This window comes from Vulpes lagopus, chromosome 2 (assembly GCF_018345385.1).
Source record: "Vulpes lagopus strain Blue_001 chromosome 2, ASM1834538v1, whole genome shotgun sequence".
Classification (NCBI taxonomy): Eukaryota; Metazoa; Chordata; class Mammalia; order Carnivora; family Canidae; genus Vulpes; species Vulpes lagopus.
The window spans coordinates 99,546,120-99,562,977 of NC_054825.1; the positions used below are offsets into that span (position 1 = coordinate 99,546,120).

At 38.1% G+C, this 16,858-nt stretch overlaps 1 protein-coding gene across 16 annotated transcripts in view; it reads right to left on the reverse strand.

Moving 5' to 3' along the window:
• The window catches only part of SYNE1 (spectrin repeat containing nuclear envelope protein 1), a 450,580-nt gene that overhangs the window by 23,560 nt on the left and 410,162 nt on the right, over positions 1–16,858 (reverse strand). For 12 of the 16 annotated variants that reach the window (XM_041744178.1, XM_041744179.1, XM_041744185.1 and 9 more), the window contains 7 exons: positions 11,082–11,269; positions 9,305–9,455; positions 6,075–6,257; positions 5,680–5,817; positions 4,007–4,198; positions 2,789–3,122; positions 635–703 (listed from right to left, as the gene is read on the reverse strand). In XM_041744178.1, the coding sequence (XP_041600112.1) occupies positions 635–703; positions 2,789–3,122; positions 4,007–4,198; positions 5,680–5,817; positions 6,075–6,257; positions 9,305–9,455; positions 11,082–11,269 (1,255 nt within the window). The remainder of the gene's footprint in view (positions 1–634; positions 704–2,788; positions 3,123–4,006; positions 4,199–5,679; positions 5,818–6,074; positions 6,258–9,304; positions 9,456–11,081; positions 11,270–16,858) is intronic. The other 4 variants (XM_041744182.1, XM_041744181.1, XM_041744180.1 and 1 more) reach the window with 1 other exon arrangement.

The following is a 16,858-nucleotide window of genomic DNA, read 5'->3' on the forward strand; positions in this document are numbered from 1 at the left end:
GTTTGAATCCTATTCTATCTTCCCCCAAATTGTTTAACTATGCTAAACTATAGTTTATCTAGTGCAACATTAAACAAAACTGGCTCCATTTTCCTTTATTTTATGGGGCAAGACTTATTAAAAATTATAATTTTTTTAGAGCCAAACATCTGGTCTCACCCCTTGTCTTACATATGGAACAGAGGTCACAAATGCAGGCTGGTAGACTTGGGCATGAGAGTCCCCAGTTGCCCTAACTGCACAGGTTAAGGCCCAGGTAAGTCTATAAGCCCTGGAAATCATGAAGTCGGTTATGGCTACAATCAAGCAGGACACTAGGGCACAGATGCTGAATACTAGTAGTTCCATCTCCTATTTTCTGCCATTCATGGGCATCTTAGGTCTACACCTAATGAAACTCATTCCCCTTTAACAAGATGAGAAGTTATTTCACTGAAACTTGATTGCTAAAATCTTATTCTTGTTGTTATCAACAGAATACTTTTGGATTCTGTTTGTTTTCTACTGTAGCAGTAAGAGAAAGGTTGTTCTTAACATGCTGGTGTCACAGAGCTGTGAGAGGTACAGCAGATGTGCTCAGAGAGGAGGCTTGTTACAGGTGAGGGAAGGAGGCTTGCTGGCTTTTTGTGCCTACCAGAGGTATTTCTGATTGCACTTTCTGTGAGTTTTACATAGGCCTCGGGACTTTCGGGGATCATTACATCTGCAAAAAGAGCACAGTCTAAGTTGACAGCTAGATTCCTTGTGGCGGGAAATAACTTTCCTAGAGAAAAAAAGGAAGTTAGTCACTCTAGATAGACAGCTCTTGAATATACAGAGGAGTGTGAGCATGCTCACCCAAGATTTCCTGAAATAAATCTTAAAAGCTCACACTGAAAATGCTTTATGAGTCAAGCACTGTTCTAAGCACTCCTTTATCTTTGAAGAAACTGCATAGGGTACATGGAAGTCTTATTCCCATTTCACTGATAAGAAAAACTGAGATCCAGAGGAATTAAGTGACTTACCCAAGTTTCAATAGCCAGTAATTGGCAGAACTGAGATTTCAATCTAGACAGATTCTAGAGCAGTGCTGTCCAATAGAAATAAAGTGAGCCACGTATGTAATTTTAAAGGTTTTAAGAGACATATTAATGGTGAAAACGTTAGTTCTTTACTTTGCTAGACCAATATATCAAAATTGTAATGTATTATCAACATAGATATTATCAATATTTTGCATTCTTTCTTTGTGCTAACTCTTTGAAACATATAAATTCATGTAAGTTCATTTGACATAGCAAAACACAATTTTGCATGGTCACATTTCAGGTCTCAAAAGTCACATGTGGCTAGTGGATACATACTGGTGAGCACTGCTATAGATAAGAAATACCTAGTAGGCTCTACTGTGAAAACAAAATAGAAATGAGGGAAATCATGTTCTTTTTAGATCATGTCATATCCTTGGGAATCCAAACATGAACCATCAGAAACAAGCAGAGGCAGCCTTTTGCAGAATGTTTGAGATGCATTTACAAGGGCTGCAAATTGGCCTCTATTCCATTTTTCCTCACCTTCTGTACAATGTTCCTCTTTCTCTGTCCACCCCTTCACTATACGTCTTTCTTTCTTTCTTTCTTTCTTTCTTTCTTTCTTTCTTTCTTTCTTTCTTTCTTTCTTTCTTTTTCTTTCTTTCTTTTCTTTCTTTCTTCATGGATAGCCACACAATGTGCATTTCCAGTTCTAGAATTTCAGACCCATGCATCTATTGCTGGGTATTCTATTTGCATATTCTACAGTATTTCGAATTCAGGTGTGTACCACCAAATCAGCACCTCACCCTTTCTCATTGCCCTGTCTCCTGGCCCACAGACACCCACAACATTCTCTGCATCTTTCACCAAGATGCTCAAGTCTGAAAGTTGCTTCAATCCCAGTTCAATGAACCATCACTGAAGGAGGAGAGTTTTCATGATTCCATTGTCTCCATCCCTGATGTTGTTCCCTAGTTCAGGCCACTATCCCATCTCTATCCTTGATCATAAAATGTTTCCATCTGAGCTCTTCTCCAACGTGATCCCTTCCACCTAGTATTGAGACAGGTTATGTGAAAGTATGTATCTGATCATGTGAACTCCTCCTTAGAGATCTGTGGTGGTGCCCCTGTGCCTTCAGGAGAGAACTCCCCTCTGTGGTGAGCAGGCTGCTTTATGACCAGGTCCTGGTTTGCCTTTCCACCTCCTCTTTGTCCACTCTATGTCTCCCAATCTACAGCCTTGTCATTCTGGACAAACTTCTGGTGACCAAAAGCTCTGTGGCTGATCATAAAGCTCGGTGTGCACCTCTCTTCTTTTCCTCTGAACTTTGCTGTGTCTATCTAGGTGACTCATTTATTCTTCAGGTCTCAGCTCAAGAGTCTTTTCCCTAAAGCCTTTCCTCAAAGCTCTGGTTAGTCACCTCTTGGCTGTATTTCTGTACCACCATGTGTACATTACTATCCTAGAACCAACACTTCACACAGCTGTTTCTTATCTGTCAGTGTTCCACACTAGAATGAACCATGTATCCCTAATACTTATACAGTGCTTGTCATATAGTAAGAATGTAACACTATGTGGGATAAACCAATGGTCACGTCAACTTTTGTATTTGATAATCACATTAAAATGCAATTATTCTATTATGTGCAATTTGCTCTAATGGTAGAAGGAAGAAGAGAGTTCTGCTTAGTTTATGCATTTCTAATACCATATTCAGTCCTTTTTATTTTCTTTCAAGTTGGCCTATTGGAAGAACTCTTTCCTACCTGATAAGCCAACAGCTCCCCTGAGGTAGAAATCTTTATCATCCTGACCCTCTTCATCCTCAGAGGGTAGAGTTCTAGACACAGCAGACTCCAGGTCACGACTGAGGTCATAGTCATGGTCCCACTCCAGGGGGATGGAGTCCACACTGGCAGGCGTGTCTCGTCCTGACCGCTCACTCCGCAGGGGCTGGACGAGTGAGAGGGAGGGGTTGGAGGAAGGCTGGGGAGAGAGCACGCTGTCTGCAGAGGTGTCACGCCAGTGGAGGTCTGAGAGAGCTGCAGAGTCATCCAGCTCCAGCTCCCGGTCAGAGAGGTCATGCTCATCATCTGGGAGCTAGAAATATAGGCAGCCCAACTCCATTACCACAGTGGTCAGATGATGCCCTTACCACTTCTTGTTCTGCTTCTCAGGGCTCAAGCTTATCTGGGCCATATTCCTACCTCAGTGGGGGTAATTTATAACTTCCTAACATCAAATAAGTAAGAATCCTTTGATCACTTTTTAAAATGTTGTATAAATTAATCTAGCAAAGCTCCAGTTTTATCACTGGTGAAATGGAAATAATATTGAAATGTACTTCAAATAATTAAGATTAAATAAGATTATGTAAATAAATGCAGCAGAGTAGTGTGCCTGCAACACATTGGGTTCACAATGGCACATTTCAGGAATAAAAGGAAATTACTAAGAAAACTTTACCTGGTCCTTTTTACCTTTTTACCTTATATCCCAGATGCAAAATATATTTTATCACAGAATATTCCAAATATTCTAACATTTTGTGATGTGATTATGGTAGCTATTAGGAAAGTGGAAGAGAAAAAATTTCAACTAAACAACTTCATCAACTGAGCAACTGTTTTCACTGCTCACTATCATCTCCTTATTTATTCTAGAACTTTCTTTACTTTCCATAGAAGATATCTGCCATGTACTAAGTTTCTTACACATATACTGACTTGTTTCCTATCTGAAGTGATCCTGTCTATAAGGTAGGTAGTATTATTAGATCAGTGTTACATTTGAGAACACCAAGGCAAGAGATGTGACTTGCCCAAGGTTATGTAGCCAACACATGTCAGAGCTCAGAAGGGAATCCAGGCATTCTGGCTCCAGAGTCTAGGGTTTTCCCCACTGTCCAATGCTACCTAACCCTATATAACTAACTCTCTTTAGACTTTGTGACAATGAAAAAAAGAAAAAAAAACATCACATACAGGCAGGCGAATCAGTTTCTTATGGTATCTTTCCACACGCCCAAAGACTTCCTGACAGTAACGCCGGAGTTCATCTAGCTCTTCCTCAATGACTGCCGCATCCAAGGGCTCACTCTTTTCTATAAGCTGTTCTCCTTGGGCAATTATGTGCTCAATCTTATTGTGGTTCAGTGAAATTTCTTGCTGGAAGGCCTAGGGAACACAAATCTCATGTAATTTTTTTGTTGTTCACAGTGACATAAAATAATTATAAGATATATATTTAGAAAAACCATGCAGGGGATATTGAATTTACCATATAGGGTGATAAGCCAAGAGGCTATTACTTTCTAAAGTCAAACATAAAAATTTTAAATCAGAACAGGAGTCAGAAATGGAATCATCAGAATTCCATGACCAGAACGGCGCCTTTGGCTAATAAAATTTACCACCATGGACAGTGTGGGTAGAGAATCACAGAAAAAAAACATTTAAACCCATCATAACATTGATAGTATTGGTTATCCCTAATGAAAAGCAATGGTAAGCAATACAGTGCCACTGAAATAAATTTAACATTTTAGAGAGTTAATTAAATATTTTAATTTTAGATTTTCTGATCATTTGTCAAACATGACTAAGAGAAACCAACTAAATGATAACTAATGTCACAAATTCTTCTCAGATGATTCTTTTATTATTTCAGGACATAACCAGAAAAGATTATAATTATTTAAAAAACAAGGAATTCTAGAGGATTATTTATACTCGTTATATAAAGTTGAAATGAGTTAAGCTAGTAGGGATAGATTTCAGGGATAAATTTTAATTCAATACAAGAATAAACTCTAGAAGAGTTGAAATTATCCACTAATGAAAAGGGAGCATGGTGGTAAGTTCTGTGACCCTGCCAGAGTCTAAAAAGAAAAGATTCAACTGCCACTTGGTAGAAATTTCCTGTTGAATGTTTTAAATATTGGTTTGTCTATGAAACAACTTAGAATAGTCAGTGGGGGAGGGATCGGGCATAGGATCAGGGCTCACTGTAAAAAAATTTTTTTACAATTTTTTCATCCTGAGAATCTATTTTATGATTTTTTTCATCCTGAGAATCTATTTTATGATTTTTTTTCATCCTGAGACTTTATCCTTGCATAATATTCAAGTTGTTAAAACACTTTTCCTTTTTAGGGACTCCTTATATTTAATGTGTATCACTCTTATATAAATTTTTAATTAGTCACTGCATTTGAACTGCATGGTGAAACATAACAATTATGCTTAAAAATTAACTTGGCCTCTAAGGATAGGGAATAATAATGTGGACTGAAATTCCAACATGAGAAAGTTGGAACATGGAGGTCAAATAAGCTATTTGAAGGCGGTAGCAACAAAGTAAAAAAAAAAAAGAAAAAAAAAAGAAAAGAAAAGAAAGAAAAGAAAAACAGCCAAAAAACAAGATTCCTAACACCTTGGCAATGAAGTTAATAATTTAAAGTATATAGGCTAATGGTAGCGATCTCTGGGTAGTGTTCTTTATTTTTTTAAATATATTTTGTATTTTCTGAATTTTTTTCCAATCAAGAACTAATTTTTTTTCAAAAGAGTTCTTTACTATGTTCTTTACAAAAGGATCTACAAATCCCTTCCTCTTCACACCTTCTTCGCAATTTGAAAAATCACTACTATATTACCTTGAGTTGCTTTATTTTAGCTTGAACATCACACTCAGAAAAATGCTCAATATTAGTGAGCTGTAGATCCATCTCTGTCAGCCACACCAGAATGCTGTCCCGTGCAGTCTCAAACTCCTCACGCTGGCCAATGAAATGCTAGATGTGAAAAGAAAATGATAAAAATTAAAGTCCATATGCACATATAGAGATGGTACCACCAATTCCAATGTTCTTATGGGAAGTCATTTTCTCAACAAACAATGTGAACTCTGTAATCCTTTACAATGTAAATTATTATATAAACCACTCTTGCTACCCAGTCTTACAAAATCACTAAGATTATGTCTAATGTGTTCAAATGGCCCAATCCTGTCCTCTGGGTCTCTAAGCGACAGAAGAGGCGTAATTCAGACCTTGAGTCTGCGCAAGATGGAGGTGACACGCTTTTGCAGGTTGTCCCATCTCTGGTTGCCTTCATGAACCATCTGCTTTAGGCTACAAGCAGAATCGGTGCGGTTCTCTCTGGCCAGGCGACGGTACTGCTTGTTGATTAGTTCTAGCTGGGTCAGGCTCTCGTGGACCTGTCGCTGGAAAGCCTAAGACCACAGAGAAGCACGCATGTCAGTGAGGGGATCAGTGAAGGGCTCTCAGCGAGAGCACCTGGCCTCATACTGTAGTGACAAGGAAAGGACAATTTCTAATGAGGGTTTATTTTCCCTTGTTAAAGCAGAGTAATATGACCCGTATGGCTTAAGGAAAGGGCGTAGATCAAACAAAAATATGAAAGAAATTGGTAAATAGTAATAACTATATGTGTATATATACAAATACATATACATGTATAATATATATATGTTGCTGTATTATAGCTTTTAAAATACTGAACAGCCCCCCAAAATTTTCTCATGAAACAAATGGATTATGCAAATATTTATGCGTGCTCAAATGTGAGTCTGAAAGGTTCAAAAATTTCTGATGTCAATACTGAGAAAATATATATCTGCAAAAGAATTCTCTATTTATGAAAGATGTACTCAAAAAAAAAAAAAAAACAAAAAAAAAGAAAGATGTACTCTAAAAATCCAGAAACTTCAATTCTGATGTCTATTAAAATAATTAAACCCACTTTTTGCAGAATGTGTCTGAATGTGAGCTGTTATATCTTGGGCAAATTTCATAACTATACTGTCATTTTAATGATTAAAAGTTAAGTTTTTAAATGATTAAAATGTTGTCCAATCCACTTATGGCCATTTAGTTTTGAGGTTATCCTATGTACACTTTAGAGTTTCAAAAGGTAAAATACTCTTTCTTCTTTCTCTCTGCAATATAGCATAGTTCTATCATAAGAATCATTTAGTCAAAATAAAATGAAGCTATTTTTTCCCAAATTCATGTGTATGATTTATGACTGGTATTTATCCTGACACTGGACAGAAAACTGTACAGTCTAGCAGTCTGTACTCATCTAAATCACAAAACTGCTTCCTTTGGCTCATTACACTGTTTATATACTACTACATCTGTGCCTCTGATATGGCTTTCCTTCTGAGAGTTGCTTTAAGAGACTTGGTCTTAGTAAGTCTAATCTCCAATTCAATAACACAACTTGAGTTATTTCCCCAGAAGAGGAAGAAGGAAGGGAAGTTCAGCTTTAGCCATTACTGGGAGTCATAGAGTTTGTTTTCCCACTGGAGCAGTGATAGGCACCACAAGTGGGTACCCAGACCCATCTCAAACTGTTATTATTTGAACAGGAAAAGGGTGTCCTCGAACAAAATCTTGTTTTTTTTAAATTTATTTCTGTCTCTCAAGAACATTAACTAAAAAGTAAATGATAAAATCATTTATGATAGAAGCTAGACATATGGCTAACTTTTGCCATAAAATCTGAGAGTCTAAAATAGCATCAAAAAGGACCAGACATAATCTGCTTTGTAGTGTAAGCCAATTACAGAAGGTTTTAACCTTTATGAAGCAGAGCATAATAAGACGGAGTACATGAATACTTCACTACCACTGGTTCATGCCAGGAAGACCTGAACTCCACTGGATAGTGGCTCTTCACTAGAAATTTTCCAAGAGAAAACATTTTAGATATGAAATTATTTTCCTGGAATTAAGTGGGCTTGTTACACATAAATCCATATTCAGACATCGGAATAACTTTTACTTATTTTACAGTATTTGAACATTTTTATAGATTTCTATAGCTGCTCATCTAGGACTCTTTGATTTTAAACCCCACAAGCAAAAAGCCAAACTTCATATTTATTCTGACAGGCCTCAGTAAATGCCGGGCAAACTGACATTACAAGGTAAAAATAAATTCAACTGGATTTGGTTTGATTTTTAGTCTTATTTTTAATCATCTCAGGGAGCTTGGGGCAGAATTAGCAACCAAGAATGATCTTTGTAAGACACACGCATCAGGACGTTGCTGTCAATATCTATGGGTACACACCTGCCTGTCAGAGGGAAGTGATGGGAAAAGAAACTTCAAATTAAAACATGGTGAACCTTTAGACTGTCAGGTCCTCTGTGGAAGTGAGAGGCAGCTGTTAGGGTTGTTTTCATCCCATGGGGATAGAGTAGACCGAGATCACACAAATAGGCAGTACACTGAAGTCAGTTACTGAGAGGGGCCTTCATGAATATGATTATACTGTTGCTGTTTTTATCTCTGTAACTGAAAAGTCTTGGGGATCCAAGGATGGCATCGTTCTTCATTTGTCATTAGAAATGGCTTATGAGGATCCCTGGGTGGCGCAGCGGTTTGGCGCCTGCCTTTGGCCCGGGGCGCGATCCTGGAGACCCGGGATCGAATCCCACATCGGGCTCCGGGTGCATGGAGCCTGCTTCTCCCTCCGCCTGTGTCTCTGCCTCTCTCTCTCTCTCTGTGACTATCATAAATAAAAATTAAATAAAAAAATAAATAAAATCTTTAAAAAAAAAAAAAAAAAGAAATGGCTTATGATTAAACGTATTTTATTTAATTCTGGAGCCAATTCTACATTACAATGATTATATATCTATATCTATCGATCTATCTATCTATCCACATCTATTCTCTAATTATAGATAAAATAAAAATCAAGAAAATATATTTGGAAGAGAGATTACAATGATTGTATATCTCTATCTCTATCTATCTATCTATCTATCTATCTATCTATCTATCTATCTATCATCTATCTCTCTATCTATCTACACATATCTATCTATCTATATACACATCTATTCCCTAATTGTAGATAAAATAAAAATCAAGAAAATATATTTGGAAGAGAGATTTTGATAGTATAGAACATCATATTTTCACCTTAGATGGTGGATAGTAAAAAATTATGAAATTTTTAAAAAAGCCAAGATCTTTTTTTGGGAATCATGATTTGTGTTTTGTAACAGAATTTCTTGTCATTATGACTTTATTTGTAATTCATGAGAACTTAACATAAAGCCCTCTTTTTCCCCCTTCTTTGCCTGTGTATGAGGCAGTAATAAAGATGACCACAAAGTCATCATCCAACTGTTTCAACAAATAATGTGCAGATGAACAGTTAGTTTATGTCTTGAGACACCAACTACTAACTGGCTATACTCATAGCAAAATAAGGGCCAAGTATTTAGAATTATAAATCACCTCAAATTTCTTTAGTTCTTCCTTGGCAACTGTATAGAGCACCCCAGAAGAGCTGGGGAAGGCAGCTGTCCTTTCTGAAATCTTGAGCCAATCTTCAAAACGAGAATAATCATCGAGAAACTTCTGCCACAATCGCCATGTCTCTTCAATTCTGAGACAGAAAACGAAAAAACAGTTTCTGATTGTTTGAGACTGTTGATGCTTTAGAACTCTAATGCCTGCAATAGGATTAAGAGTGCCCAAGCAAGCAACTATTGTGCCAAACAATAACTGTGCCGTCCGCCAAATTTGACCAGAGTGAAAAAGGGACAACTGTCTGAGCTAAAATGAAACAGCTGTGAGTTTGGAAATTTTTTTTTTGTTTTTGTTTTTGTGTGTTTTTTTTTTTAAATACACATCCTGAAGCTCTGGACTTGGAATTAGTAAAATTATGTATTACAAACATATAAAACCCGAACTGTCCTGTATACATGCAAGGGAGCTCAAAAGTGCAATGCCCTGTTTGCAGGGCACAATCATGCTAAGATTCCACTGAAATTAAACCAGAGTCTCAAGCTGCATGTAGGTCCAACATCAAACTCACCCTCACTAAAATTAACCAACCTATCACAGCAAGACAAATATTAACCTTTCAAGAGTTCTCCAAACAGTACACAAGATGATTTTCTAACCCACTACTATTTATTACTGCTTAGAATTTCAAAGGGCTTTTCCAAAACCTTTAAATTTCATTTTTATGTAATTAATATTACTTTTCACACCACCAATTTTTTAACAATATACTTATTCGAGGGCGTATTTTTATTTTTCTGAATTACATTTAAACTATTAGGTCAGGCATAATTGTTTCATAATATACAGTATATTATATTTGTATATAGTAAATTTATATATAGTAACTCCCCCCATCTATGAGGGATCCATTCCAAGACTCCGTATAGATGCCTGAAACTGTGGATAGTACTAAATCCCTGTATATACTATGTTTTATCCCAGACATACATATAATAAAGTTTAAACTATAAATTAGGGACAGTAAGAGATTAACAATAACCAATAACAAAATAGAACAATTATAATAGTACACTGTAATAAAAGTTACATGAATGTGGTATTTTTCTCAAAATATCTTACTGTACTGCATTGACTCATCTTTTTTATTTTTTCTTAAGATTTTATTTATTTGAGAGAGCAGAGGAAAGAAGTAAGAGTGTGGGGGAGGTGCAAAGGGAAAGGGAGAAGTAGACTCTCCACTGAGCAGGGAGTCCGACCACATGACACATGGAGCTCCATCCTAGAACTGATCATGACGTGAGCTCAAGGCAGATGCCTAGGTACTTAACTGACTGAGCTACCCAGGCACCCCTGCATTTACCTTTCTTGTGATGATGTGAGATGATAAAATGCCTACATGATGGATGAAGTTATGTGAATGGCATAGGTGTTGTGACTAGTGTTAGGCTACTGTGGATCTTTTGACCCTACCCCAGAAGGAGTATCCTCTGCTTCTGGATCCTCTCCGACCATGAGCAACTGACACCATGGAAAGAGAAACTATGGATACCGTAGGGGGGGAAACTATGGTATGACTTTTATGCTTACTTGTTTTCCCAGCTAAATGTAGATGACGGCAACTTTGGAAAATCAATGCTCCTTTTGGACATTACATCCAAAATGAAATAGTAAACAGTGAATACTCTGGGTAGGTTTTTTTTTTTTTTTTCCCTTCTATTTCTGGTCCTTCCTCTTTCCCAGCTCTTTGAACCTGCCCACTTACTTGAGCCTTCTTTCCATGGACATGGCACAGATATTTCTCCATCGCCGGTCCAGGTTTCGCGTCGCCTGCTGGATGGAATCACACTCTGCATCCGTGGCGCAGGCATCACAGTCATGAAGCAGGACCTCACATAAGTTGAGAACAGAGGCCACGCCTGTGCTATGTTTCTCAATGTCTCTCTGAAGCTCCTGTGGGGAATGAGACATGCTTTATTAAAATACTTGGATACAGATGAGAAAATCTCTCCTTTCCTTGAATCCATGAGGTTTCTTCAATGTCTTTTATGAAATATGGCAACCAAAACGGGAGAAAACAAATCTAGAGATATTTTGGCTATGTGAGCAATGCCAAAATATAAACGGAACAAGTGAAATAGACTACATTAATTGTATTAAGAGTAAAGTTAGCCACATGGGCTATCATTCCATTTATTTGTATCTTCTTCAATGTCTATCTGATTCTTACAGTTTTCAGTGTAGAGATATTTAAACTCCTTTGTTAAATTTATTCTGAAGTATTTTATTGTTTTGGATGTTATTGTAAAGAAATTATTTTCTTTTTTTCACATAATTCATTGCTAGTATATAGAAGTGTAACTGATTTTTGTATGTTAGATTTTTTTATTAATTAATTTATTTATGATAGTCACAGAGAGAGAGAGAGAGAGAGAGAGAGAAAGAGGGGGGGGGGCAGAGACACAGGCAGAGGGAGAAGCAGGCTCCATGCACTGGGAGCCCGATGTGGGAATCGATCCCAGGTCTCCAGGATTGCACCCTGGGCCAAAGACAGGCGCCAAACCACTGCGCCACCCAGGGATCCCTGTATGTTAAATTTTTTTTCTGAAATTTTACTGAACTTATTAGTTCTAAGAGTTTTTTAGTCGAATCTTTAGGACTTTCTTTACATAAGATTATGTCACCTACAAGGACAATTTTATATCATCCTTTTTTATTTAGATGCCTTCTATTTTTTTCTTCTCTGATTACTCTAGGAGTTTGAGTACTATGTTGAACAGGTCTGGTGAGAGTGGGCATCCTTGTCTTGTTCGCATCTTAGGTGAGAAGCTTTTAGCCTTTCACCACTGGGTATGATGCCATATAGTCTTTATTATGTTGAAGTGTACTTCTTTTATATACTCACTTGGTTGAGAATTTTATCATTTGAATTTTATGAAATGCTTTTTCTGCATCTATTGAGATATTTTTATATTTCAGCCTAGTAATGTAATGTATCACATTTATTTTTATATGCATTTCAACTAAATCATGGTGTATGATCCTTTTAATGGGCTATTGAATTTGGTTTGCTAGTACTCTGTTGAGAATTTTTGCATCTACATTTATTCATGAATATTGGCCTATAGTTTTCTCCTCTTGTGTTGTCCTTATCTGGCTTTGGTATCAGGATAATGCTGGCCTTATAAAATGAGTTTGAGAGTGTTTCCTTCTCCTTAATCTTTTGGAAGAGTGAAAAGAATTGGCTTTAAATGTTTGGTTGATTTCACCTGTGAAACCATCTGGTCTTGGACTTTTCTTTGTTGGGAGGATTTTGATGACCAATTCAGCCTTCTTATTCATTTCTAGTCTGTTCATATTTTTTTAAATATTTTATTTATTTATTCATGAGAGACATAGAGAGGCAGAGACATAGGCAGAGGGAGAAGCAGGCTCCCCACAGGGAGCCCAATATGGGACTCGATCCCACAACCCAGGATCACGGCTTGTGCCAAAGGTGGACCCTCAACCACTGAGCCACCCAGGTGTCCCATATATTTTCTATTTCTTCATAATTCAGTCTGGTGGGTTGCATGTTTCTAGATATTTATCCATTTCTTCACGGTATGCTATTGTGATCCTTTGTATTTCTTGTAATCTCTCCATTTTCATTTATAATTTTATAGATCAGACGGTGCTACTGGCTGGACTCTGTGACTGGGTAGAGCTATAGGCTGGGCTCTGCAATCACTCCTGGTTAGGTAGGATAGCAGGCTGTGATCTTAGATCAGACGGTGCTACTGGCTGGACTCTGCATTCAGGTAGAGCCACAGGCAGGGCATGGCAGTTAGACTGGGTCTCAGGTTGTGTTCTTGGATTACATAGAGTTGCAGGCTATGCCCTGGAATTGGGTGAGGTGATAGTTTGGGCTTTGCTTTCAGGTGGGGCACTGGCTGTGCTACTCTATTGGGCAAGGTCACTGACTGGGCTCTCTGATAAGGAGGGACCCTCCAGCTATATTCCAAAGTGTGTGGAGCTAGAGACTATGCTCCATGGTTGAGCTGGGTCACTGTCCAGGCTTCCTTGTCAGGTGGGGTCACAGGCTATGCTTGGTGATTGGCTGGGGTCACTGGCAAGGCTGCCTGCCTGAATAAGGTTGCAGGCTGTGTTTAGTGATCAGACAAGGCCAGAGGTTGGATTGCACTGTTGAGTGGGGTTGTCATCTGGGCTCCATGGCTGGCTAGGTTGTAGGCTGGACTCTGTGGCTAGGCAAGGATGTAAATTGATATCTGAGGTTGTCCAGGGTCACTGTCCAGACTCCCTGATTATATGGGGCCAGAGGCTATGCTCAGCAGTTGGGTAGGGCTGCTGGCTTGGCTCCCTTCTCAAGCAGGGCTGTTGGATGGGTTCCGGGGCTGCCTGGGTTCTCCGGCCAGACCTTCTGGTGAGGAAGGATGAAGGCTATGCTCAGCTGTTGGGCGGGGCTGGGAATTGGCTTCCCTGCCCAGGTCAGATGGTAGAAAAGGTCTCTAAGGTTAGTATGGCCCATTGTCTGGGGACTCAAATCATGCAGAATTGCCAAGTGAACTCCCAGGTCAGATAGGGCCACTGGCTAGGCTCTGGTGATGGGCAGCACAGGCTGGAATCTTGGCTTGGGTGCAGCTGCAAACAGGAATGCAGTCTGCCAAGATGTGAGTGCTTGTTGCAGTTAAGCCTCAGCCCCGGTCTCCCTCACTAACTGATCCCCAGTAGTCAAGCCACACAAGTTCCCTTAGTACTCCCCATGAGTTGAGACTAAGACTCCTGGGAAAGGTGGGGCAGCCGGGGGAGCTAGATGCCCATTTTGGTCAAGTGGTGCCCTTTTGGTACAACTCTGTGACAGCCAGGAAGGATTTTTGCGGTCTAAAGTGTGACCACTTCTCTTAATCTTTTAACGTGGTCCTTCCTGGTCTCTGGGGTCCAGGCTGGTGCTTCAACCTTACCCTTGGGTTTTGGGAGTTTTACAGAGGTCTTTTGTCTATAGAGAGTTCCTTGTTGGTGAGGGGAACTTAAGTCAGAGATAACCTACATAGCCATACTGATGATGTCATTTCTCCACATACTTTTGGATCTACCCCAGTGCAGAAACTCATGGGGAGACCACTGTGGTAACCAGGGTGAGGGTATGGAAACCAGAACTGTAAACTGATGGATTGTTGGAGGCTCAGTGTAGACAAAAAAGATAAAAATTCCAGATGAGCTAGTCAATGGATGGAGGAGCCTGCACAATTTTTTGAAATTTACTCCAGGAGATCAACCAGGTTCCCATAGTAAATATCAGAGAAAAGACTCCTTGCTCATCTGCTCAAAAGGTTTTGTTAAAATCAATTATATGAAATAAGCTTGAAGAGGGTTATAATTATTATCCATATAATTATGGATAAGCTCTAGTACAGATAAAGATTTCAGTCTTAGTTTTAACCTCCATTGGTAATGGTCCTGACTTGACACAGTGTCTGAATCTGTACTTCTTTATCTATAGCACAGAGAAATTTGACAAGATGTTCTCTGAATCATCTATGTATATTCTATGTATATTTATGTCCAATTAAGTATGTAAGAATTAACTACATTGGCAAGAGAAACATACAGAAATACTAAAGAGGAGAACGGAAGAAAATGTATTTCTTTTGAGTGTAATCTCTTTTTAAATATTTAAGAGAATCTTCCTCTTTGGAGATAGATTACTATTTATCTATCTTTTACAGCATGGATCCCAAATGCTACAATTTTTACAGAATCATGGTTAAACATTTGCCACAAAGGAAACTGCAGTGAATATGATAGGATTGACATAAAATTTACTAAGTATGCACTTTGTGCTTGGTGCTGTGCTAAGTGCTTTTCACATTAATTTTTTTAATAATACTGTGAGCCATGTACTCTGATTAAAAAATGGTTAAAATGGTTCACTATTCAGGTCATGCAGAAAAGTGGTGAAAATCAGATTTGAACCCAGGGAGCCCTTACTTTTAACCACTGATACAGAATTATTTTTTCAACTTTAACTTTAAATTAAAAGGCAGTATGAACATATATTAATTAGTCAAAAACTACTACTAAGCTTCCAGTGAAATAGTTCCCTTTTCACTCCTGATTCTCATTTTCCAGAAATAACCTTTTCTTTTCTTTTCTTTTTTTTTTTTTTTTTTTTTAGAAATAACCTTTTCTATCTCTTGTATCTCTGTCTTCTGGTTTTAACTTCCATATTTATAAGTGGCATGTTTATGTTGCTAATTCTTGATTTTTAAATTTTAGACATTATCTATGCTTCTATAGTAGAGACAGAATACACTTCTACCTGACTCACATGGCTCCAGTTACTGTTTCAGCACATCTTATAGCTGGAGCAATAATGATTGTTTGACTGTGGTTATTTAATATGGTTACTTAATATTTTTCATATATGAGCAACAAACTATACTATGGTTATATTTCTTTTCTTACATAACTTTTTGTGTTTATGGAACTAGTAGCTCTCTCGTAATAGAGTTCGACTGTCTTACTCCTTGGAGACATCCCTCCTGTAGCACCCAATGCCTTACTTCAGTCTGAACAGAGGTGCTCCAGGCTGCACGACAGCTGGCATCTGGGACATTCCTGTTCCCTCACCATCTGTCCTGAGAGTTTGCTTCTCTCTCTTGTGTAGAATATTCTTCTTGTTTTTGTTTCAGTATGTACATCTTTCATTAGCTTCTTCAGAACGTATGTGTAGGAGGTATTTTATATATAAAATGGCAGGTAGGGGATCCCTGGGTGGCGCAGCGGTTTGGCGCCTGCCTTTGGCCCAGGGCGCGATCCTGGAGACCCGGGATCGAGTCCCACATCAGGCTCCTGGTGCATGGAGCCTGCTTCTCCCTCTGCCTGTGTATCTGCCTCTCTCTCTCTCTGTATGACTATCATAAATAAATAAAAAAAAAAATTAATAAAATGGCAGGTACAGTGCTCTAAATTATAAATAATTTTCTCAGTTTTTTGAAGGCATTGTGTCATTATCTTTTTGCTTCCACCATTATTTTGGAGAAGTCAGACTTTTTCATCTTGGAAACCTTCAAGATCTTCTCTTTGTCTCCCATGTTTTGAAATTTTATAATGGTTTTGCCTTGTTTTTAATTTTCCTGGGCATTTGTAGGATTTGTGCTCTAGAAGCACAGTTGATCCATGAACAATGTGGGGGTGGAGGTTGCCAATTCCCCACACAGTTGAAAATCTGCATATCACATTTGACTCTTCCAGAACTTAACTACTATTAGCCAACTGTTGACTAGAAGAGGCCTTTCCAAAAGCATAAATAGTCAAATAATAAATATTTTATATATGAATTATATACTATATTTTTACATTAAAAAGCTAGATAAAAGAAAATCATAAGGGAAAGTAATCCACAGTACTGCATATTTTATTGCATAAAAAAAATCCACAAATAGGTAGGCCCACACAGTTCAAACCTGTGTGGTTCAAGAGTCAACTTTACACATTTTTCAGTTTGGGAATTTTTTTTTACATTACTACATTAATAATTTC